We start from the raw sequence: 25,703 nt of genomic DNA on the forward strand, positions 1-25,703 counted from the left end.
ATATACCAATATTTTGAGGATAATATGTTTTCCTCCCCTTAAAATAAAAAAAAATTCCTCATATTTGGAAATTCAGCCATCATGATCAGCTTTATGACATTTCTATTTATTAACGTATCTTTCTAAAAGAGACCCATTAACTTAATAAGATCATGGGTATTTTTTTTGCTCTCCAGCAGCTTTGAAGTACTGCCTATTTTGTATGTAAAGGGAAAATACAAACAGCTAAATGGGACTACAATTGGTTTCTCCCCCACCACAACAAATTTCTATATGGAACACGAAAAGAACAAACTAATGGACACAGATACTTTAAAACCTTTACTGTGCCTTGTCGATCAATCACTTCTGTACTAATCAAACAATTACTAATAGTGAATAATAACATTTAAAAATAAATAAAATTGACTGTAATAAACACACTCACCTCACCCTGTGTAAGAAAATTGCCCAATAATGTTGCTTTAATGGCATTTGTCAAATCACAGTCAGAGAAGACTAATAGTGCTGATTTTCCTCCAAGTTCCATAGTTATTCGTTTCATTCCATCTGCACATGCTTTCATAATCTTCTGTCCAGTGGATACACTGCCAGTAAAGGTTACTTTAGCTACATTAGGATGACAACAAAGACTAGCACCTGTTGTACCCTCTCCCTGCAAAAAAAGTTGAGTAGTAAACATAACTTTGTTAAATGAAAATCAACTAAATATATAAATAATAGTAAATTCTGTTCATGTTTCTGTAAAGTGAAACATGGCAAGATAAAAACACATGCTCACTTTAAATCCAGGAACATGGTCAGGACCATTATTACAGGTGACTTAGACAACACATATAATTATGGGGAATAGCCTACTAAAATTTTGAAATTGGTACAATTATTCTTATTCTGAGTAGTCTAGTCTGCATTTTATTTGCAGGAATATTTGTATGTATTTTCCCATTTGATGCCAGTATGATCAGCTAATCTGGATTTTCTTATTAATAAAAATTTAATAGCCTGTTTACCCAGTTTGTTATTTTCTAGAGTATTATTATTATTATTTATTATTATTATGTCTGATTGGTTAGCCTAGTGGCTTTGTGCTTTGCAACCATATACCTGGGGGGAAAAGTGTCCTAGGTTCAATTCCCATTAGCGACGCGAGGAGCTTAAGGATCTTCCTTAGTCATAAAACCCTGCTGTCCACACCCAAGGTGTGGACAGCAGGGTTTTTTCCCAATAGTTTATCTGGGGTGTTTCATCCCGCAAGCAGGCAAACTGGCCCTGTGAACATACAGGATAGAGTCATAGGATATAGTATGGCAAAGAAGGCAATGGGAAACAACCTTGCTCATAGTCATTTCCCTAGTATGGTAGCATATAATTAACCCCACCAGCCGTATGGCTAAGGAAATAGAATAGAATAGATAATTATTATCAACTGACTTCCATGGAGTCAGAGACTCATCATGGGAGGTACACACTAGTGAACATAATGCTCATCCAACCATGCCTTAAATTGATTCAGTGTGTCTACATTCACAACACGCTCGGGCAATGCATTTCACTCGCCAACCACTCTCCATGCAAAGACCCTTCTCCTCACACCCTCCTTATAGAGTTTCCAGCAATAGTCTCTGGTTCTATCCCCCCCCCCCATTCTATTAAAAATCTCTTCCATGTCAATCTGATAACAACCCCTGACTAGCTTATATTTCTCAATCATATCCTGGCCCTCCTTCCTCCTATTCATGAGGCTTTGCAACTTACATTCTCTCAATCTGTCCTTGTACTACACATTCCAAAGACCACTGACCACCTTTGTGAATCTTTTCTGGATCCTTTCCAAGATATCCTTGTCACCATGAAACCCAGTGACCAAATCTGTGCACAATAATCCATATGAAGCCTGATCAAATCCTTATGCAATGACATCATAACTTCTCTATTTCGGAATCTCAGGGTCCTCTGAATCATTGCAATTATCCAATGTAATGTCTTCACAACTTATGCAATGTCGCCCCTAAATTTCAGGTTCTTGACCACCATCACTTCTAATTTCTCATCTCCTCTACTTCCTTTAAAATTTCCCCACCAAGTGTATACTTTGCATCCCATTGTTGCTTACCAAATCTCAAAACCTTACACTTTGCAATGTTGAACTGACAGTTCCACTTACCTGCCCATTCATGCAATCTATTCAAGTCCTCCTGTAAGGCCATAACATTCGCTTGAATCTACATTGTAGAGTCAAGCGAATTTTGCTTCATCTGCAAACAGCTGCATATCACTAGTTAAACTCATCCTAATATTAATAATATTGAAACTGAACAACAATGGTCCCAAAACTGACTCCTGCAGTACACCACTAGTGACCAGCCTCTTTTAGGATACTGCAACCCCATATACAACTTTCTAATACCTATCTGACAGCCAGTCACTGATCCAACTCAGAAATATGTTATCCAAATTCATCTGTTTCAATTTATTTAACAGTTTGTTGTGTGGCAGTCTATCAAAAGCCTTTGCAAAATCCAAGCACACCACTGTACATGCATCTCCTCTGTCCAAGGTATTTGTCACTTGTAATAGTACATAAGTAAGTTAGTAAAACATGATCACCCCTTAACAAACCCATGCTGATAACCACAGAGAATACTGCTGTTATCAACCCATTTCTGCATCCTACTTCTCACCAATCTCTCCAGTACTTTCACCACAACTCCAGATATACAGACTGGTCTATAATTTGAAGTTATAGCCTTATCACCACCTTTATGCAGTGTATAAAGGTGATGTAAAAATTTGTATCTTCTGTTCATTCAGATAAATATTTAAGATGAGTATGACTGGTCACTATGTAGTAAGATTTCATTCCTTAATTATTATTATGCCTTCTACCAAGAGACTTAATTAGGTCTAGGGTGACACCAGCATGAACTCTGTGAATCAACCAAATTCATATGTATACCTCAACAGTACATGTAACTCCTTTCAAATGTGTTCAAAGTCAGTTTTATGTTTGCAAGGAAAACCAGAGCACCCATAACAAAATTAACCAATCACAAAGCCCAAGACCAACTAACCTCAATAAAAAACAAATAGTAGGTGAATAATACAGTGAGCAATCTCACTATACTTTGCCTATTCTCACTGATCTCACTGTGGCCAAATCAGTATGCATAACATGAGATTTACCATATACAGGTTGTCTTGTTCATGTTCACTCATAGCTTATCTTCTACTTCGCTTTCATATCCTTTTATAACACAAGGAACTAAAGTCTTAATTTGGTGCCATCTATGTTGGAAAAAGAGAGAAAACAAGTATTAATTAGATTTTAAAATGACTGTCTCCCAGATTTTTGGTAAATTTATACAGCCATACTTGTTGAGGTTTGGAATATGTTTTGAAGCTGCTGTTGATTCCAAAAACTATCTCTCTGACATGACCTCTGTGTAGCATTTTTGTTTTCTTCCATTTGATCCTGTGTGAAGGGGTATCTAAGGCATGGTCTGCTAGACTTGACTTGCCATAACAATAGTGCCAAATGTATTTTTTTTATGTTCACCAAGGTGGATGTGAACAGTTCTTCCTGTTGTCCACAGTAAGCCAGGTCACAAGAACAGGGCACTTCATAAACTCCTGGATGTGATCAAGAAGAGAATTTATCCTTAGGTGAATGGATGAGTTGCCAATTTGACATATGGATTAAATATGGCATGTGTGTAGCTAATATTTATTAAGCAGTCTAGATATCTTTTCAGATGTGCCTTGAATGTATAGGATGGTAACAGTCTTGTTGTAGTCTTGTGTGGGGAGATTTCTGGGTAGCATTTACTATTTCTTCTATCATATGAGGATTATAGCCATTGGCTAAGAAAGTGTGACACAAGTGAGTGAGTTCTCTGGTAAGAGCATTGTCATAGGAACAGATAGCTCTAACTCTGTGAATTAGTGTTTTTAGGATACCATACTGTTGAGCTGGATGATGGTGTGACTGTTTGTGCAAATATCTCCATGTATGTGTGGATTTTCTATAAACAGAAAAAGATAATGAACCATCAAGAAGCTATGTGATTAATGTATCCAAGAAAGGCAGACAGTCATTAGCTTTCTGTTCCATTGTGAAGCAGATTTTAGGATGCTGGCTATTTAAATGCACTAAAAATGTATCCAATGTGTCTGTACCATGTGGTCAAATAGCAAACACATCATCAACATAGTGCAGCCAAACCACTAGTTTTAGAGTGGCTGTATTCATAGCTAACTTTTCCCAGTGTTCTACGTAGAAACTGGATAAATGGGGTAGCCCGTTGCTGTCCCATCTAGTTGTTTGTATAACTTCCCTTTCCATGAAAACTCTAAAACCCACTCTACAACTCTCCATCTCCACCACTCAAATCTACCAAGTACAGTAAACTGCATGATCTATACCAATGGCATCTACTGCCCACCACCACCACCACCACTAATATTTCTGGAATAACTGCTGTTTAACTTGATTAAGTTAATGCAAGATTATGCAGAAGTTAATGCATATGGCATTACCATATGTGTTACCACAGACAATCACAAACATCCATGCCCACAGTGGGATTCAAACCTGCAGCCCTTTGGTTGGAGAGCAGATACGCTAACCACTTGGCCAACAAGGCCAGCAAAGGATGTGGGAGGCAGTGCATTTGAAGCTAAATAGGCATGTGTGTGAGAGATGAAAGCGATATGAAAGTTACTCAGGATATGAAAGTTTCTGACAGCATCAGAAAATATGTCCTTAACTAAGGTAAAAACTTTGTCTCCAATTGAGGAATATAATTATGTAGTACTGACATAGAGGATGGCCAAGCATGTGGAATTTCAATATACCAACTCACAGTATGTCATTAATGAAACAATTAAAACAAACTATGCAGTCAAAAACTAAACAGGAAGTTTGTAATGTTACCAAAACACATCCAAATATGCAACTATAAGATAAAGAAAGAATTATTTCTGCTCAGAAGGTTGATCCTATACTTAACGAAGTCAGAGAAGCATGAACGATTAATGTCAAAGTAATAGAAATAACAATTCCCATATGAAATAACAAAAGTACATAGGAGAGAGAGAGAGAGAGAGAGAGAGGGTACAATTTGCTAGTCTTTGCTACTCATTTCACATTTCTGGTTCAGAACATTTAGGAGTTTATCATCTTATAATGAAAGTTAATGAAAAATACTTTCTGGAATGGGATGCAGAAGAATGCTTTCAGTTTTCTAAAATCTTGCAAATACTGTTGAAACAAATTTAATTGATTTGAAAAATGGAATGTATTTTTTTTCTTGAAAAGTAAAAAAACAGAAAGATGGGAATGTTGTTAGAACCCAGCTATATGTGTTACCAACTATGACTGCTGTTCTACAAAAAAATAAAATAAGCAGTGATGAAAGTATTACCACTAGAGCCCTCTATTTCAAAAAAAAGGAGCAAGCAGAATAAACAGACACGACAAAGGATACTTAATGCACATTCACATTCTCTTTCTCTCATAAATTGTGGGGAGGTGAAGACTTTCATAAGTCATGTCATGAAGCTTCATATAGTCATAGAGTTGTATTTGTGAGTTGTGTATTAGTGAAGTCAGAAGTAGCTGTATTGTGGGAGAGGCAATACAACTAAGAAGATATCTATGACTAAGAGGGATATACTAAGGAAAATTCACTTTGAGTAGTTTTGTTGAAGAAAGTACAGTACAATGAAAAGTGTACAACAATAGTGATCAGAAGCAAATATTATGGACTGAAATCTGATAAAGTAATCATATCTTTGGCAATGAATTCAATCAATCTATTGATATGACTTTTACAAGTATAAATTATGTAAATATACAGTGATATGCATGTTTTATAATTTGTACAATTAATGCTATTATTAGTTTATTGATATGACCCTAAAGGGTCACATCAATAAACTAATAACAGCATTATAGAATTTTATTATTTTTTTTATTTTATTATTTATTATTATAGAATTTTAATAATATTATAGAATAGGTTAATACATTCAAATATCTAGACTACCACTTATCTTATAAAAGAGAGAAAGATATGCAACATAAAATAACCAATTATATAGGATTCAATCCAAATTTAATAAGCAAGAAAACAAGAATAAGAACCCATAAACTCAATAGCAAGACCTTTTCTAGCATATGATTCAGAAGCCTGGACCATAACTCAAGCAGATAGAAAAAGGCTGATAAGCTCTGAAATGTGAAATGAGATTCATGCACAAAGCAGCTTGATATAACAGACTAATCTTCAAAAGAAATAGAAAAAAGATATCTTAAAGGAACTTGAGGTGATATCTCTTTTAGACCACACTGATCTTTATAGAGAGAGAGAGAAAGAGAGAGAGAGAGATGGAGACAACGTACAGAAAGAATGAATGAAGGAAGACTCCCCAGAGAGATATCAACCTCAAGAGAGAAAGAATAGAGGATGGCCTTTGAAAAGATGAGAAGAGACTGTAACAGGACACTGGACCTTTACTGGAAAGGAAGAAAAAGTATTAGTTATACTATATGTGCAACACATAAAGGGATGTTAATGAAAATTCTTCTTATGTTAAAGAGCATCTTTTCTGAAAACACCTCATGCACACTAATGCCAGCAGTCAGAATCTGATTAAAAGGAGTAAAAAAACTCCCTTTATTATAATTAGGATGCAAACTCTTTTGAGCAGTGCAGCCACCTGCACTGCCCAATATAATAACAATCTATAATATCACATTTCTATTATGATAAATACTCTGAAAGTAAGATACCTGCACATTACTTGGAGTGTGAGTAGCTTTGAAATAAGTCTAGTATTGCTTTCTTCCTTCATCCTTCCACTACAATTTAATATACAGTAATATGTGATAAAAATTGTATTTTTTATGGTAATTACTTGTATGCAAAAGACAAAACTTTTGCAAGTTTTCTAATGTATGTAAAAGCAAGAAACAATGATAGTATAGATGAACTTGATGACTGATAATGAAGTGGGTGGCCAAAAATTACAACTAATGATTTCCAAAGCAGTAAGATGAGCAGCTAATCAGAGAAAATAGATGAATGAGTCACAGAATTACTAGCATGGAAATTGAATTTTTTGTCAGTCATTGTCACAGAATTTGGTTACAATAAAAGATGAACACATTGGTGCTGTGTTACTGACTAGTGAAATGAAACAGACAAGAATGGAAGTTTGTTTCTAATGTCTTTACCATTACCATAGGAAGGCAATGCTTTTCTTCAGAAAAGTTGGATCCATCATTATGATTCCAAATGAAAATTCATATAGAATGTAATCACCCTATACAGTCAAGAAGTTCTAAACTCAACCTTCTGCTAGAGAACATTGACAGTCTTTTGAAACAACAAAGATATCATTCACCTGTATGACAAAAGGGATCACACTAACTTTAGAGCTAACTACAGATCTTGAAAAAGTGAAACAAATTAACCATGTTCATGCTGAGGAACAACCTTTTGATTATTTCTTAAATTGAATATCTATCTCAGGTGTATCCATTCTGAAAATGACAAATAAGTCAAAGCAGTGACAAAAAAATGTTCTTCTGAAAACAACATTAAGAATTATAAAAACTTTTTATGCATGAGAGAAAATGTATTAAAGGAAAGAGAGATTACACTGAGAAAGGGTATGAAAATAAAGTAGATATTTCAAACTTTTTTTATTTTATTATCATATCTATTTTGGATGGGGGAGTGATCCCAATGGAAGCATAACTTTCAGAATGCCCCTTATATCACATCATCAAATTATGTACCCTGGAAGGATGTACTATAATATTGCTTACATGGAGAGTTTACATTATTACTAGCTTCCTATCAATAATTTACCTCAAAATTAGTCTGTTATTTGTCAGGATCCCCAATATTGTCAGATCCTATATTTATGTTTTCTAAGGAACTTCTAATGCATCAACCTACCTACAACTTGGTCATTTCTCTAGTCTCTTTCCTGCCTTCTTGGCATTAAACACCTGTTTATCTAATCTTTCCTCTCCCATTCTGTTGGACTATGCCACCTCAACTAGTTCTGCTCACACATTCCTCAATGCTCACAATGTCAAGTTCCTTCCCAATATCTTCATTTTTAATATGATTCTGCCAACAGACAACATCTGTTCACTTTCCAAATTTTTCTCAGAACTTTCATATCTATTTTTTTTTTTAAATAACGAAACCTGTGGTGCGTTCATAATTAGAAGAAACACAGATAAACCACAGTGAAAATTATTTAATTGTAAATATTTCATCCTAAGTATCTTAGGACATAATCAGTACAGTATTTAAACAAAAATTAGGAATAAAATACAGTTAGGGCGCATGATTACAATAGAATCTCATGAAAACGTGCATAACGTGCTAAAGTAGTACAAAAAAAAAAAAAAGTTAATTATTTAACACAGTTTTGTATGATAATTTCCCATACTTTAGGAATAATAAGAACAAGGTATACATTTTTGGTCGTTTTTATAGATAGAAATACACTTTTATTAATACAGACCAGTATTTTACAAATAAACATTTATTAAAACCTACCGGTTTCGCCAGCAAACTGTCTGGCTTTTTCAAGGTATTACGGAGATATGAAAGTAAATGCAAATTAAAAGGAACATAAAAAACGTTGTAAACCAAACTAGTATCTATGGTTACACGTTTCGCGTGACAGAGATGGCTTATTGTTCTTATTCATTATCACACATGCGCGTTTGTTGTAGACTTGCAATGTGATTACTGGCCAGCTGCAGTTCAGATTGACTGAGAGAGAGGATCAAGTTTTTCCACGAACTGTTGAGAATTATACCCTGATTTCTGTTGAGGTTTCTGCCGGTTATTAAGGAAGCCACAATTAAGTGTTTATTATTAAGTGTTTTTAAGGAAGCCACAATAGTACTAATAACCGGCGGAAACCTCAACAGAAATCAGGGTATAATTCTCAACAGTTCGTGGAAAAACTTGATCCTCTCTCTCAGTCAATCTGAACTGCAGCTGGCCAGTAATCACATTGCAAGTCTACAACAAACGCGCATGCGTGATAATGAATAAGAACAATAAGCCATCTCTGTCACGCGAAACGTGTAACCATAGATACTAGTTTGGTTTACAACGTTTTTTATGTTCCTTTTAATTTGCATTTACTTTCATATCTCCATAATACCTTGAAAAAGCCAGACAGTTTGCTGGCGAAACTGGTAGGTTTTAATAAATGTTTATTTGTAAAATACTGGTCTGTATTAATAAAAGTGTATTTCGAATAATAAGAACGTCGTTGCGGTTTAGGTTTGGTCTGTGTAGTAGGGCTTACTACACAGACCAAACCTAAACCGCAACGACGTTCTTACTATTCCTAAAGTATGGGAAATTATCATACAAAACTGTGTTAAATAATTAACTTTTTTTTTTTTTTGTACTACTTTAGCACGTTATGCACGTTTTCATGAGATTCTATTGTAATCATGCACCCTAACTGTATGTTATTCCTAATTTTTGTTTAAATACTGTACTGATGATGTCCTAAGATACTTAGGATGAAATATTTACAATTAAATAATTTTCACTGTGGTTTATACGTGTGTTTCTTCTAATTATTTCATATCTATGATCTCCATCAACTGTGTTATTTCTAACTCAGCTCTCAGATCAATAAATGAAAATTAGTTTGAACACCATTGTACACAGATTCTTTAGTGTTTTAACTAATTCTCTCTTATTCCATATCAATTTATTCAGATAACTCCCTACCATGTCACTTTTGCTTATTTCCTTGTCTATTTCCATATTTAACTCACCATCTTCACTAATGTGTCTAAATACATTACGTGCATAAATGAAAGAGCTGAGATTAACATCTCCAATTTTGATATCAGGCCTAATGCCACTTTCCTTCATAATGTGATGCATATAGTATATGGATCACATTTGAATGATATGTGATCCATATGGACACTTGCAAATAGGAGGAAGAGAGGGAACATGATTGAGAATTTAAGTTGGTAAAGGGTTGTTACCAGGTTAATGCAAAAGAATTTTTTCATAGAATGGAGGAAGGAGGTATAACAAGGGGACATACCTGGAAGTTGTATAAGGAGGGTTTAAGCAGGTGCATAAGGAGTAGGTTCTTTGCATGGAGGGTGGTTGGTCAGTGGAATACTTTGGCTGACATTGTGGTGAATGCAGATACACTGAATGAGTTTAACCACGCTACCGGCCAAGACATCTATAGACGTCAAGGATATCATGGATGCGAAATGCATTTTAAAATTCTAATACAGTTGATATTACATTGAAATATATGATGGATATGAAGCATATGAGGATGTGTATTTGATCCACAATGGCCGGTAAGGTGGTTAAACCACGGTTTGATGGGTTTTGTGTGTAACAATGTTTAGAGGTCTAGTGTTAATAATAATATAAATGATGAATATAATATTAGAATATTGTATTCATCATTTATATGGATTTCACACCAATTTACACAAAATATCTTAAAACTCAATATAGATTACATATTTATGATATAGTGTCTTGTTTCACCATATAATTGTAGCATTTTGAAACATCTTTTGTCTTAGCACCTTGTCATATGTCTTTCCCTGATCTACAAAACTTAAATATAGATCCTTGTTATATTCCTAAGATTTCTCAAGTATTTTCCCTAAAGTGAAAATCTGAATCATGATCTGACATGGTTCTCAACCCAGCTTGTTTTTCTTCATGTTTACTTTTCATAATTTTTGTCGAGGCTTTCATAAGTATGCTTTCATAAAAGACCTTCTGATGAGGCCTTCTGAATTATGCAGTGCAGCTATTAGAAATTGTATTCTTATTGGCTTAAACCAAAATACAAAATGATGGTACAACATGACAAAATTTCATGCCAGCTGGGGCGTCACCCACTTAAACAAGCCCCCCATTATTTTCGCCAGGGAACCAGGGTGAACAGCAAAAAGTCAGCTACTGGAACAAATCTGAAAGCACACCCCAACTCAACATCACCAGAGTTAAAGATCAGTACTATCAACATATGAAGCCTAAATGGCAAATAAATGGAGCTAGCTGAGGAATTAGATAAGTACCAGATCGACATAATAGGGTGACTGAAACAAAAAAGACAAAAACTGGTGAGATCTTTCTGAGCAATAAATACAAAATGTTATATTCAGGCAATGACAATCAAGGAAAAGAAGGAGTAGCCATTGTATTCAACACTAAATACGAGGCTAATCTTCTTGAATGGCAGGCAGTCTCAAGTAGAGCGATGTGTGCAAATATCAGAATGGAGAACTGGACATTGAGACTTATTTGTGCCTGGTCCCACAGAAGGTTCTACTAAGATAGAAGTGGACGAATTTTTTTGAGTCTTTAGAGAAAGCAACAGACACAATGAAAAAGGAAAAGTTGATCCTTGTTGGGGATCTAAATAGCAGAGTAGGAAATGATTGTCAGACATACAAAAATATTTTGGGAAAATTTGGAGAAAAGAGCAGAGCTAATAATAATGGCAAATACTTGTTGGATTTCGTTATTACTAACACCATGTTCCAACATAAAAATGTGCACAAATTCACATGGAGAGAAGAGGCAAGGAATAAGAAAACTCTCATTGACTATGTTATTGTTGATAGTGATGTTTTCTTTCTGGTGCAGGACACCAGAGTGTACAGAGGATTTGAAATTGGAAGTGATCACTATTTAGTCTTGAGCAGGATAAAATTGAATTTCATATTGAAAAGAATGACATGTAAGAAAGTTTAAAAGCGAATAAAAGTTGAGTAAAAGTTGAGCAGCTCTCAGATGTGAACTGTAGACTAAAATACATCAAGATTATTGAAGAAAAAATGAAAGAGTTGGAGAACAGAAACTAAACCTTGGAGATTCAGTGGCAAGCCCTGAAGAAAACCCTGATTGATTCAGCCAGAGAGGCATGTGGTGAGGTTGTATGCAAGGATAGAAAAATCAGAACTTCATGGTGGACACAGGAAGTTAAAGAGGCAGTGAAGGAAAAGAAGAAAGCATATCAAAAGTTCTTGACAAATAAATCAGCTTGTGCTCTTAGAGAATACAGAGACAAATGTAAGAAAGTTAAACACTTTGTAAAACTAGCTAAACAAAAGTCATGGGAGGACTTTGGCAAGAACATGGAAAATAAATATCAAGAAGGTGGCAAAATATTCTGGAGGTTGTTGAAAAAGTTTAGAAATGGAGGAAAGAATGCTGTTGTTGGATTCTGAATATATAGAAATTGGAGTAATTATTATTTGATTCAGAATCCAACATGATCTTCCATCACAAAGCCTAGACTTGTAAATATTATTTAATGTAAACAACTTATATTACAATTTAATATTTATATAACTACTTTAATTTTGTCTAATATCTAATTATTTAATCAAAGATATATGTATTAATAATGAAAAGACTGTATTTAAATATTATTAAGCTTATTTTATTTATTGCTATATTAATATAAGAACTTGTATTTGATATTTTAACTGCGCATTAATTGAAATATAAATATTCTTTATTTATTCCTGTTTGTAGAAGTTTAACATTATGCAATAGCTCAATTTTATTATATTTTGTTTTGTTGTCATGGAAACGTATGTTAGATAGTGAGCACGTTTTTGGAACACCACGTGAGAGGGTTTATTGAAAAGAGTTTTGGAAAGAAATCACGAGAATAATTTGGGCAGGAAGAACAGATATAAAAAGCGAGGAACGCTGGAAAAGGGGGAGCATTAGAGATTTATTAGAGAGAGATTGGCATTTAGGTTGGAATCGGAGCATTCAGCAATCACAGTGCGATAATAGTGAGTCAGCAAGTCACTCAAGCAGCTAAATAAAGTCTACTAGTCGAGAGGCGGTTAGCTAATAAGTTGTAGAATAACAATTATAGCTACGGAAGACAGCTGAGTGACTACTAAATAGACTAGCAATACTTGAGTTGAGATTTAATTTCAGGGCCGACCTGTCAAGGACACACAGAATCTTGAAATAAAGTAGTAGAGGCTGTAAGTTAAAGTTTACTGTTAGCTGTTTTTGGAAATTGTAGTGTCTAAAGAATTAATTGAATGCCGGAAGAGTGAACAACTGTGCATATAAAACCTCAAGTTAAGGAATTATTGTGTGTTGCCTTATTTCATGAGTGATCAGTAGTACTTCATGCAAGAACGTTTGTTTATGTGTATAGTGACCGTGAATTAATTCAGTTAATGCTTTGAATATTTATTTTAATGAGTGCCGATTATTGTTAAAAGTGTTTACGGTTATAAAAAGTGTTTGTGTATAAGTTGATGAAGATAGAAGATTATCGGTAAGATTATTCCAACCATTAATATTCCTATACAGAGAAGTGTGTGAGTTTCACCCTAGAATTTCCTTATGCTAACAGTAACTATTGCGGAGATTAGCTAAAGTGTAAATTTATAAATGTTTGCTTGTGAAGAGGTATAACTGCAATTTTTATTGTATTTGAAACTTAAAGAACTATGAGATATTGATGCGAATGATCATTAAGGAACTTTATTAAATAGTTGAAAGGAACTGTGAGAAGACTGTATTACAGATAACAGAATTACCATTGTCTGAGTTTGTATAACAGTATTATCAGAAAGGCTGAAGTGATTATAATAACTTAATTAGTGATTTGATCCTAAGTGTAAAATTTGTGATTTTAAAATTAAATGTTTGTTTTTGTTTATCTAAAGTTGTATTTTGCCTGAATCTCTTTTACTGCACCATTCATAAAATATTCGAACCAAAGCGGGTGAATTAAGTTAGTTAAATATACTCGGCCAGTATATATATTAAGGAGAACTAGTTGAGGGTTGATTTATCTTCAATTCTTGAACTAATTCAGATATAGAGTGGCGCAGTCTATAAATATAAATTTTCTCTATATTTGTATTAGAAATCAACTAGCAACTATTTTTTAGGTTAAGAACATCATAATTGTAATCATGTCGGATCCAAAGTATAGATTAAGAACAAGTAGGATCCAACACTGTAAAAGGAGTTTGAGATGATAAAGGTGGCATGTAAACGTGAGAAAAAGATATCCTTGAAGTATGGAGTAATTACTTCAAAAAATTGCTAAATGAAACAAGCAGTGATAGCACAGTGGTAAAAAACACTCAACAGGCATACAGTCAGGAATACATATCCATACTTGAAGTACAAAAAGCCATCAAAGGCTTGAAATGTGGAAAGGCAGCAGCAGTAGATGATGTTTGACCAGAAATGCTGAAGTATGGTGGTATAAAAGTCTTACAGTGGCTGGACTGCATAGTTCAGAAGGCCTGGACAGAGGGGCAAATTCCCGATGATTGGAGTAGAGCTCTCATAGTACCCATATATAAAAAGGGAAATAAAACTGTGTGAGAATTATAGAGGTATTTCCCTACTGAGTGTTCCTGGTAAGATTTATGCCAGTATACTTGAGAAACGGTTGAGAAGAATTGTGGAAGAAAAGCTTGGTGAAGAACAAGCTGGATTCAGGCCAAATAGAGGCTGTCAGGATCAGATCTTCACTTTACGACAAATAGTGGAGAAATCATGGGAATATAACAAAGATCTGTAGTTAAGTTTTGTTGATCTGGAAAAGGGCATATGACAAGGTTCCAAGAGAGAAGCTATTCAATACGCTACAGTTATATGGTGTCAACAGGGCATTATATCAAGCAAAACTTAGTCTGTATTTGAGTTGTAAGTCAGCAGTTAGAATTGAAGCAAGTATAGGAAGATGATTTAATGTTCAATCTGGTATGAGACAAGGATGTACATTATCCCCTCTGTTATTCATTATCTATATGGATCACATTATGAAGGAAAGTGGTATTAAACATGATATCAAAATTGGAGATGTGTTAATGTCAGCTCTTTGCTTTATGCGGATGATGTTATACTTCTAAATAAATCCACTACAAGTCTGCAAGATTTAGATTTCCTGACTAAATTGAACAACTGTTGTAATAGATATGGTATGAAGGTCAGCAATAAAAAGACAAAGACAATGAAAATAGGCAAAATCATTGAAAATGTCAACTGTGCTGTGAATGGAGAACCTGTGGAACAAGTAAAACATTTCAGCTACTTAGGCACGATTTTTAGTGAAGATGGTAAATTAAATATGGAAATAGACAACAGAATCAACATAACTGGTATGGTAGGAAGTCATTTGAATAAATTCATATGGAATGAGAGAGAAATTAGTCGGAACACTAAATTAGCTGTATACAAGACAGTGTTCAAACCAGTTTTAACTTATGGATCTGAGAGCTGGGTCAGAAGTAAAACACTTGACCAAAGACTAGAGACTGCAGATATGAGAGTCCTGAGAAAGAGTAGAAACGTGAACAGATGGCATCAATGGCAATATCATATTAAAAACGAGGATATTAGGAAAGAACTTGATATTGTCAGCATCCATGAATGCATTAGCAGAGCTAATCTCAGGTGGTATGGTCACTTAAACAGAATGGGCGAGCAAAGATTAGCAAAACAAGTGTTCTCTGCCAGGTTGGCAGGAAAACGACCAAGAGGAAGACCAAGATATAGGTGGATTGATACGGTACAATGTGCCTTAGATGATAAAAATTATAAGATCTGTTAATGTTGGAGTCTTGACAATTAACAGACTGATTTGGAGGAAAATTGTAGACAGGAAGTTAGTAATGATGTAAATTTTTCATGTAGTACTATCATATCCTGTACACCCCCTTGAGGGTACATGGCAAGAATTTGATAATGATGATGAGCTATTAGAAAACTTTTATCCCACCACATTTAAGTATTTATGGTTAAATATGATCTACAACAGCTACTTTTCCAGATTTCATATTTTTGATGGATTTTTCTACCTCATGTACTGTTATGTACTCCTGACTGCATCCTCTTAAATATTTTCTACCATGATTTTGTTACTACTTGTTTATTTAACTATCTTTCAAAGGAATTTATCCAGACATGTAGAATATCTTTATATTCATTTCTTTTAGAGTTACACGGTGATCAGCATTCATTTAAAAATGTATGGAATTTACAACCGTGTTAAAAAAACTTTTTTATTATCCCGATGTTTCAATCTTCACATCAAGATCATCATCTGGAGCATACATCAATATACAAGACAAGCTGCTTTACATTATTAATTGTAAGCTAAAGAAACAATGATTTGATCACATGTAATTCCATTGGCATGACCTCTAGTGAAAAAAAAAAAAAAATTTACATCAAGCTAAATTCTATTTACAATGACAGGAATAAACATTCTTTCAGATGGTTTTCTTTCAGAAATAATGATGTCCTATTTTTAGTACTATAATTCTTATTTTTGCTTTTAAGATACTGGATTTTCTACAGTCCTGTTTATAGTTGTTCTTAGTGAGGAATTTTCCGTGGGTCGAATATATACCTTCCATATTCATGACTTATTTTTCATGGTATTAACAACACCACAAACACTTTTATCAACAAAGATGTTTTATTAACGCTTATATTTCACTGATTTTCAACTCAGCATCATCAGAGCACAACACACATGTAAACGTGACAGTGAGTGAGTGAAACAACAATATTGCAAAAAACAAAAGATCTAAAGTCCTATTGTTGGCGCCCTCTAACGAAAAAAAAAAAAAAAAAAAAAAAACAGCAGTTATCCAGGAGTTTTTCTTAGGATAACCGTCTCCCAAATTTTTGGCAAATTAATGCAACCATATTTGTTAAGGTTGGGAGAATTCTTTAAAGCCATTGCTGACTCAAAAAATAATCTTTCAGATCTATAACGACTCCTTAATAGCACATTCGTTTTCCTCCATCTAATCCTGTGTGAAGGAGTGTCCAAAGCGTGGTCTGCCAGCCCCGACTTGCCATAGTAATAGTAGCGAATGTATCTTTCATGTTCTTCCAGGCGGATGTTCACTGATCTTCCTGTTTGCCCATAATAGGCCAAGTCACAGTCACATGGAACTTCATACACTCCTGGGTGTGCTAAAGGGTGAAGTTTATCCTTGGGTGAGCAGATCAGAGTTGCCAGCTTGACATGAGGTTTGAAGGTGGTGCGAAGGCCATGTTTCAACAATACTTTGGCTATCTTTTCCGATGTACCTCTGATATAGGGAATAGAAATGGTCGTGTTGTATTCTTGTGTATTAGGGGAGGGCAGAGTAATAGGCCTATGTAGTATTTTATCTATTTTGTAGGGATTGTAGCCGTTGGCTAAGAACGTATGGCACAGGTACTGGAGTTCAGTGACCAGAGCTGTATCGTTAGAACAAATGGCTCTGGCTCTGTGTGTAAGTGTTTTTAAAATGCCGTACTGTTGGACTGGATGATGATGTGATTGTTTATGTAGGTATCTTCCTGTGTGTGTAGGCTTTCTGTAAATAGAGTCAGCAATGGCTTTGAAGAATTCTCCCAACCTTAACAAATATGGTTGCATTAATTTGCCAAAAATTTGGGAGACAGTTATCCTGAGAAAAACTCCTGGATAACTGCTGGGTTTTTTTTTTTTCGTTAGAGGGTGCCAAAAATAGGACTTTAGATCTTTTGTCTTTTGCAATATTGTTGTTTCACTCACTCACTGTCGTGTTTACGTGTGTTGTGCTCTGATGATGCTGAGTTGAAAATCAGCAAAATATAAGCGTTAATAAAACATCTTTGTTGATAAAAGTGTTTGTGGTGTTGTTAATACCGTGAAAAATAAGTCATGAACAACCATCAACACCTAAGCTTATCTGTTAGATATACCTTCCATATGTTTGGGATTTTTAGACCATCATTGTTGTTCAGATTGGGGTGGTTGATAATAATCTCACGTGCTTCCTTAAATTTCCGTTCATACCATGTTTTAGTGCGATGTAGACAGCTAGTGCTTTTATAATCAATTCTGTGTAAGGAATTCAGGGCATGATCAGAAAGGCCAGCTTCAACATAATTATTATATTTAATGTGTCGTTTATGTTTTTTTGTCTGATAGGAATTGTGTGTCCTGTTTCTCCTATATATGGTATGTTGCAAGTACAATAAATCTGGTATACTCCAGGGTGGGCTAGTGGAGGGAGTGGGTTTACCGGAAACCGACACATATGGGACAATATATGCACATAAACTCCTACTACCATCTAACACAAAAACTAGGTGTCATCAACAGGCTAAAAAACAGGGCGCAGATGATCTGTTCCAACAAACAGGCACTAAAAGACGAATTTAAAATTATCTTTAATACTTTCCAAAAAAACGGATACAGCCAAAACACTATTAACAAAATTCTCTACAAAACCTCAATAAAAAACAAAGACAAACCTGACTATAGTAAAACTATAACCATTCCCTACATTAAAGGAACATCAGACAAAATAAACAGAGTACTACGAAAATACAACCTCAGAGCCACCTTTAAACCTCCTGCAAAATTAAAAAGCTTACTCAACACATCCAAAGACCCACTCCCTCCACTAGCCCACCCTGGAGTATACTGGATTTATTGTACTTGCAACATACCATATATAGGAAAAACAGGACGCACAATTCCTATCAGACAAAAAAAAAACATAAACGACACATTAAATATAATAATTATGGTGAAGCTGGCCTTCTGATCATGCCCTGAATTCCTTACACAGAATTGACTTATAAAGCACTGGCTGTCTACATCACACTAAAACATGGTATGAACGGAAATTTAAGGAAGCATGTGAGATTATTATCAACCACCCCAATCTGAACAATAATGATGGTCTAAAAATCCCAAACATATGGAAGGTATATATTCGACCTATGGAACATTCCTCACCTAAGAACAACTATAAACAGGACTGTAGAAAATCCAGTATCTTAAAAGCAAAAATAAGAATTATAATACTAAAAATCCATGTGATCAAATCATTGTTTCTTTAGCTTACAATTAATAATGTAAAGTAGCTTGTCTTGTATATTGATGTATGCTCCAGATGATGATCTTGATGTGAAGATCGAAACGTCGGGATAATAAAAAAGTTTTTTTAACACGGTTGTAAATTCCATAAATTTTTAAAATGAATCTTTATATTCAGTTTGCGAGTCACCTTTGTCATCTCTGATTAATTTTGTAAAAGTGTTCTTTCCTCTATTTCTAAGTTTTTTTCAATAGCTTCCAAATCATTTTTCACCTTCTTGATATTTACCTTCTCCTCTAACACTGAGGAGATTTTTCATATGGTAGAACAAAGGGAAGTAGCAAGGATAAGGGGACATCCTTGGAAGCTGCAAAAAGAAGTGGTGAGTAAAAGGATAAGAAGTAAGTTTTTTGCATGGAGAGTGGCAGGAGCATAGAATGCATTGTCTGAGAGAATGGTGAAAGTGCGGAGAGTGGATGAGTTTAAGAAGTAGTATGATAGACTTTGTGTTGACCTCCCATGATGAGTCTTGTGACTCCATCAAGGTCAGGAAAATAATAATAATAATCTTACCAATGTCTTCCCATGACTTTTGTTTAGCTGCTTTTGCATATTACTTTTCTTTCTTACATTTTTCTCTGTATTCTTTCAGATCATTGCTGATTTACTTGCTACAAACTTTCAATAGGCTTTCTTCTTTTTCATGACTTACTTTTGGTCTTCCTTAAGTCCACACCATAGAGTACTGATTTTTCTATTCTTGTGAATTTTCACCACTTGTCTCTCTGGCTGAATTAACCATTGTTTTCTTAAGTTTGTCAATGAAAGAGTGTTGTATGGTGACTCGTTATTAAGAGGAGTGATAGATGGGAGTTTAACTAAATCGTACTTACCAGGTGCGAAATTTAAGGATGTAAGTGAGAGTATTAGAGCGCAAAAACAGAGGGTGAAAGAATTGATAATTGTGGCGGGTACAAATGAATTGAAAGGAGATAAATTTTTTATGAGAGAGGACTTGAAAGTATTGTTAAAGGTAGTGAAAGAAAAGAGTGACAGAGTTAGGATGGTGACTCTGTTGCCGCGGTACGACAGAGAGGAGTTTAGAAGGAGGGTCATAATCGCAAATGACTTTATGCACAGGTTATGCAGATGGTATGGTGTGGTGTGGAATTCGTGGACGTGTGGAATGAGTTTGATGGGAGAAAGGATTTATACAAGATGGATGGCCAGCATTTGAATGGATTTGGTGTGTGGAGACTGGAAAAAGTGTTGCTGAATGTGAAATGGATGTGAAGAACCAGAGAAACTAGAACTACCAAGGAGGGGGGGGGGTGTACATGCAGACATCAGTGAGACAGTTGAGTGTAAGAATGTATATAATGTACCCGAGCCAATACTAAGAACAAGAAATCGGAATGGGATAGTTAGAATAACGCATCAAGATAAGGGTGGGACAAAGGGACCTCTGCATTTCATGTATACTAATGCCAGGAGTATTAGGAACAAGAAGGAAGAATTTTTGGCCTTGATTGGTGCTTCCTGGCCACAGGTTATTGGCATTAGTGAAACATGGCTGACAGAAGATGATATAGTTAGTGGGATAGAATGTGTAGGTTATAGTGTGTATAGAAGGGACAGAGAGAATAAAATGGGGGAGGAGTGTTACTGATGAACTGCAGTCAAGGAGAATTGAAGTTGTATTGCAGGATAGTAAAAAGAGCTCATTTGAGGCTATTTGGTATGAGATTGAGACTGGCAGAATAAAATATACAGTTGGGTGCTGCTATAGACCAGGTGATGGAATAGATGGTGGAGATAGTATGCATAAACAAATTGATGAAATGAGTGGAAGGAGGGTAATTATTATGGGGGATTTCAACTATGGCAACATTGATTGGATGGAGGAGAGAACACATGTGAGGAAGGAAATGGAGTTATTCAATTATTAAGGGATAACTATCTGAGACAGCATGTAATTGAAAATACTAGAGGTTTTAGAGTGCTTGACCTGGTAATAGCATCTGAGAATTTGACTGTAATGAATATGACCATGATGCCACCTACTGGTGAGAGTGATCATAAGGTCTTGACCTGGGAGGTGGCTAAAGGTGTGCAATTTGTGATTAAGACAGGGTATATGTGGAATTACCGTGCTGGCAAGTATGACAAGCTTAGGAGATTGCTTGGATCAGTGCCATGGCATGTATAACTGCAAGGGCTGGACGTCGATAGAGCATGGGAAGTGGTCAAAGAGCATTTACAGGACGTTATGGCTGATTGTATACCTAAGGTCCGAATAGTGAAACAAGTAGGGGTTAAATGGATGAATAACACCATTAAGCTTGAGCTGCAAAAAAAGAAACAACTGTGGAGAGAATTTAAAGAAAAAGGTGACCTGCAGGCACATGAATGGTATAAAGCGCAGTCCAGAAGGGTAATGAGCATGGTAAAAAAAGCAAAAGCGGATTATGAAAGGAAACTAGCTCTGCAAGCTAAAGAGAATCCAAAACAGTTCTTTCAATATGCTGCAAGCAAAATAAAACTGTACATGGCAGAATGATTTTAAGGAATGACGATGGTAAGGAGGTCACTCAATCAGTCGATATAGCAGAATTACTGAGCGAGCACTTTGCAAGAGTATATCATCCAAGTGGTGACATTGAAAAAATGAGGGAACCATTAGTTTATACAGGAATTGTGATGAATGAAGTGGAGGTGAATAGTCTATTACAGAACCTTAATGTGAATACATCTGTGCCACGGGTCTTACGTGAAGTGGCTAAAGAATTATCAGTGCCCTTGACCATGTTGTTTAATCTGAGTCTCGGGTCTGGTTTAGTCCCGAAGGTGTGGAAAGAGGGGAAAATAGTTCCACTGCATAAAGGAGGATCCAAGACTACTGTTGCAAATTACCAGCCAATCAGCATATCAGGAGTCGTTGTCAAGGTCTTGGAGAAAGTAGTCAAGAGAAAAATACAGTAATAGATTGATGAAAATGAGATACTGTACGGGGAACAGCATGGCTTTGTGAAGGGTAGATCATGCCTCAGTAACTTGCTCAAGTTTTATAACAAAATGACGGCTGAACTGGATAAGGGTAATGGGTTTACAGTGATACTGCTGGACCTGGCTAAGGCATTTGACAGGATACCACATGGAATTCTAATCCGTAAACTACAACATATGGGAATGGATATAGGGTTGGTAAGATGGATAGGTGGGTTTTTGATGGAGAGATATCAAAGAGTAGTTTATTCAGGAGTAGAGTCCAAAAGACAGCCTGTGACTAGTGGTGTGCCGCAGGGTTCTGTTCTTGGACCACTGCTGTTTAATTTGTTCATTAACAATATAGGGAAGAATCTAAGAGAAACAGTTCATTTGTTCACTGATAATGCAAAGTTGGGTAGGGCAATAGTGAATGCAGAAGATGTCAAAATCTTGCAGGACGACTTGGATAGATTAGAGTTCTGGGCTAAGGAGAATGGATGTCAATTTAATGTGACAAAATGTAAGGTTATGCATTCTGGAGTGAAAAGATTAGCAGCAGTATACCACATTGGTGGAACTGTACTCCAGGAGATTGATGAGGCCAGGGACTTGGGAGTGTTGGTGGATAGGGAGATGAAATTTAGGGGGCACATTGCAAAAGTGGCTAAATCAGCTCATCAACTCACTTGGTTGTTGAGAAATACTTTGACGAGCAGAGACAAGCAAGTTATTATACCTCTGTACCGAGCCTTGATAAGACCTCATCTCGACTACTGTGCCCAGATTTGGTCACCTAGGTTTCTTCTTAATGGGGGAGGAGGTGGAGAGAATTCAGAGGCGAGTGACCACGATGATAACAGGCCTATGAATGAACCTTATGAAAACAGGTTGAAGATTTGTGGGTTGCAGAAATTAGTTGATAGGCAGAAAAGGGGAGATATGATTGAGACATTCAAATTGCTAAAGAGTTTCTATAGGATTAATTCAGAGATATTTTTGAGATCAGGACTGGTGGTGGGAGTACTAGGGGACACCTATGAAAGCTGGGCAAGAGTGTGGTTAGCAAGGGTGTTAGAGCTGGGTTCTTTACTTTTAGAGTGGTAAATGAGTGGAATAAGCTGCCAGAGTCTGTTGTGGGTGGCATGACGGTGAGTGAGTTCAAGGCAAGGTATGATAGATACTGTGAGAATGTCGTATAGTTGTATGGACATGATGTTTAGGGCCTCCCTCGATGAGTCTAAGGACTCCCTGGAGTCGCCCGTAATAATTATAATAATAATAATTATCTCCAAGGTTTGGTTCTTGTCTTTAAACTCTTTCATTTAGTCTTGAATAATATTTGTATATTTGAGTCTACAGTTCATCTCTGAAAGCTACTCAACTTTTGATTCTTTTTAAAACTTTTTTACGTGCTTTTCTTTTCAATATGGTATTCAGTTTCTCCCTGTTCAACTAAATGATGATCACTTCCTATTTCAGATCTGCTATATATACCATTCTGTCCTGAACCAGCATAATAAAATAATGTCATGAACTAGAATAATAATGTTAAGTACTTTCTGGATTTCTGTTCAGTAGAGGGATTAGTTTATTAACACTATATTCCAACAAAGACATCATCATTGAGATTTTTCTTATTTCTTGTGTTCTCTCTCTATTTTAATTTGTACATGCCTTTATGTTGGAACATAGTGTTAGTAAACTAGTCTCTTTCGTGAATAGAAATCTAGTCAATATGTACCATTATTATTATTAGTTTTGCTCTTTTCTTCAAATTTTCCAAAAACATTTCTAGATTCTGGTGTTTAATTCCTACTCTACTATTCAGATCACCTACAAGGACCATCTTTTCCTTTTTCTTTATGTAAATAAACTTACTCAATTTTTTTAGTAAAACCGTCTATATGACCATAAGAACAAATGTCTCATTCTCATTCTCCAATTCCTCATTTTAATGTTTGCCCACATCTCTCTCTCTCTCTCTGATACTGTTTGCCATTCAAGAAAATCATTTTCATGTTTAGTGATGAATATTATAGTTACTCCTTCCTTTCCCTGATCATTTTTTCCTGAATATGACGTCTTGTAATGGTCATTTAGAAGAATCTCACCTGCTTTTTGTCTTTTTTGTTTCGGTAATACTAATTATGCTGACATTTTTTTTTTTTATTTTTTTTTTTTAGACCATACAAGAGGGCCAACCTGGTTAGCTGAGTAGCTAGCATGTCTGCTCTCCAGCCAAGAAGCTGTGGGTTTGAATCCTGCCATGACATGGATGTTTGTGATTGTCCTACTAATTTTATGTGGAAAGGGCATTTGTGATCTTACAACTTCTTCTATCAGAAAGCATCATTCTCAAAACCTTATGAGGTGTGAGAGTGACCATACAGCATCCAGTGATGTCAAATGTGAATAATTAACTAACTAACACATGAAAGGTACAAGAATCTATAGCAAATCAGTATCGTGTGGGAGGTAAATGACATGGTACTGCTCTAATTCTTCTGTCAGCTCTGCTTCTTTTCCATTGACACTTCTCACTTCTCCATTCACAATGCAGCTGATATTTTCAATGCTTCTGCCTATTTTCATTGTCTTTGTCTTGTTATTGCTCACCTTCATACCATATCTATTACAACAGCTATTCATCTCAAAACACTACTACTCTTAACTCTTTCCAGGGAAAACTGGCAGAACAGCTAACAGAAACAGAGAGAGAGAAAAGGAGAAAATAAGGAAAAGGAAAAGAAGTTAAAAGGAAAAAAAAAAGGAAAAGGAAAAGAAGTTAAAAGGAAAAAAAAAAGGAAAAAGAAAATGTGTCACATCTCTAAGAAGCAGGTATTTCATCACAATGAAAATTATCTGTCATCTAGCTGACGTGCAAACTTGGTAGCAGATAATTTCAAATTACTGGTCTAGTTTGCATTTCTTATAACTAGAAAGATAAAATATATTCTGTGTAGTGACAATACTTGGTGGTATTGAGAGATTATCTTTAGTGAAAATAGTCTATGCTATATGGAGAACTCAGAGTTGACAATTTACACAGTTCAATTATATGTCCTTCAATATCTTTCTTGTCTGAAGCCTGTTTTTTAGGGTTTGCAACTTAAACTTCTCTATTTCTATATGAATTATGTGCAATATTCAGTATGAGTTAATAAAGACTAATCTTGTAATAATACTTCTCATATATATACATAAAATTCTGACCTGTATTACATTCACAACACCATGGGGTATTCCGACTTCTGTTAAAATCTCTGCCAGCATAATTGAGGTTAGTGGAGTATACTGGGAAGGTTTGTACACAAATGTATTACCACATGCAAGAGCAGGGGCCACCTTCCATGTCATAACTTGAAATGGATAATTCCAAGCACCAATACCAGCAATTACACCAAGTGGTTCTCTTTGAACTGTTGCAAAGTTTCCCATTGGCAAGTTATGATGGAATCCTAGATGAGTAATGGCATTTAAAAAATGATCCTTTAATAAGGAAAAAAACAAACATATATTAATTCTAACAATGTTACTTGCTTTTTAATAAGATAGCACAACTTGGTGCCCATAATATTTGTTAATATCAGAGAATGATTTTTTTTTTGTTTTTAAAGTTGGGATTATTTTGAAGTGCAATTAACTACGATATACAGATTTTACAGACAATACATCAGCTTGAATACTCATGATATTTAAGTGACCTGAAGGGAGATATTGTGATGTGAAGCTGGTGAGAGCTACTGTATGAATAAATCTAATAACTGCACACCATCAAGAGGATCTGAATAACATG

The 25,703-nt window shown here is 35.3% G+C and overlaps 1 protein-coding gene across 2 annotated transcripts in view; it reads right to left on the reverse strand.

Moving 5' to 3' along the window:
• Positions 1-25,703, reverse strand: part of LOC150094541 (4-trimethylaminobutyraldehyde dehydrogenase A-like) — a 149,823-nt gene that overhangs the window by 77,210 nt on the left and 46,910 nt on the right. For both annotated transcript variants that reach the window (XM_090412176.1, XM_090412175.1), the window contains exons 5-6: positions 25,121-25,365; positions 428-655 (exon numbers count right to left, since the gene is read on the reverse strand). In XM_090412176.1, coding sequence (XP_090268302.1) covers positions 428-655; positions 25,121-25,365 — 473 coding nt within the window. The remainder of the gene's footprint in view (positions 1-427; positions 656-25,120; positions 25,366-25,703) is intronic.

The sequence above is a fragment of the Typopeltis vanoorti genome, chromosome 22 (assembly GCF_054136105.1).
Source record: "Typopeltis vanoorti isolate ZY-2024b chromosome 22, IOZ_Tvanoo_1.0, whole genome shotgun sequence".
NCBI classification, from domain to species: domain Eukaryota; kingdom Metazoa; phylum Arthropoda; class Arachnida; order Uropygi; family Thelyphonidae; genus Typopeltis; species Typopeltis vanoorti.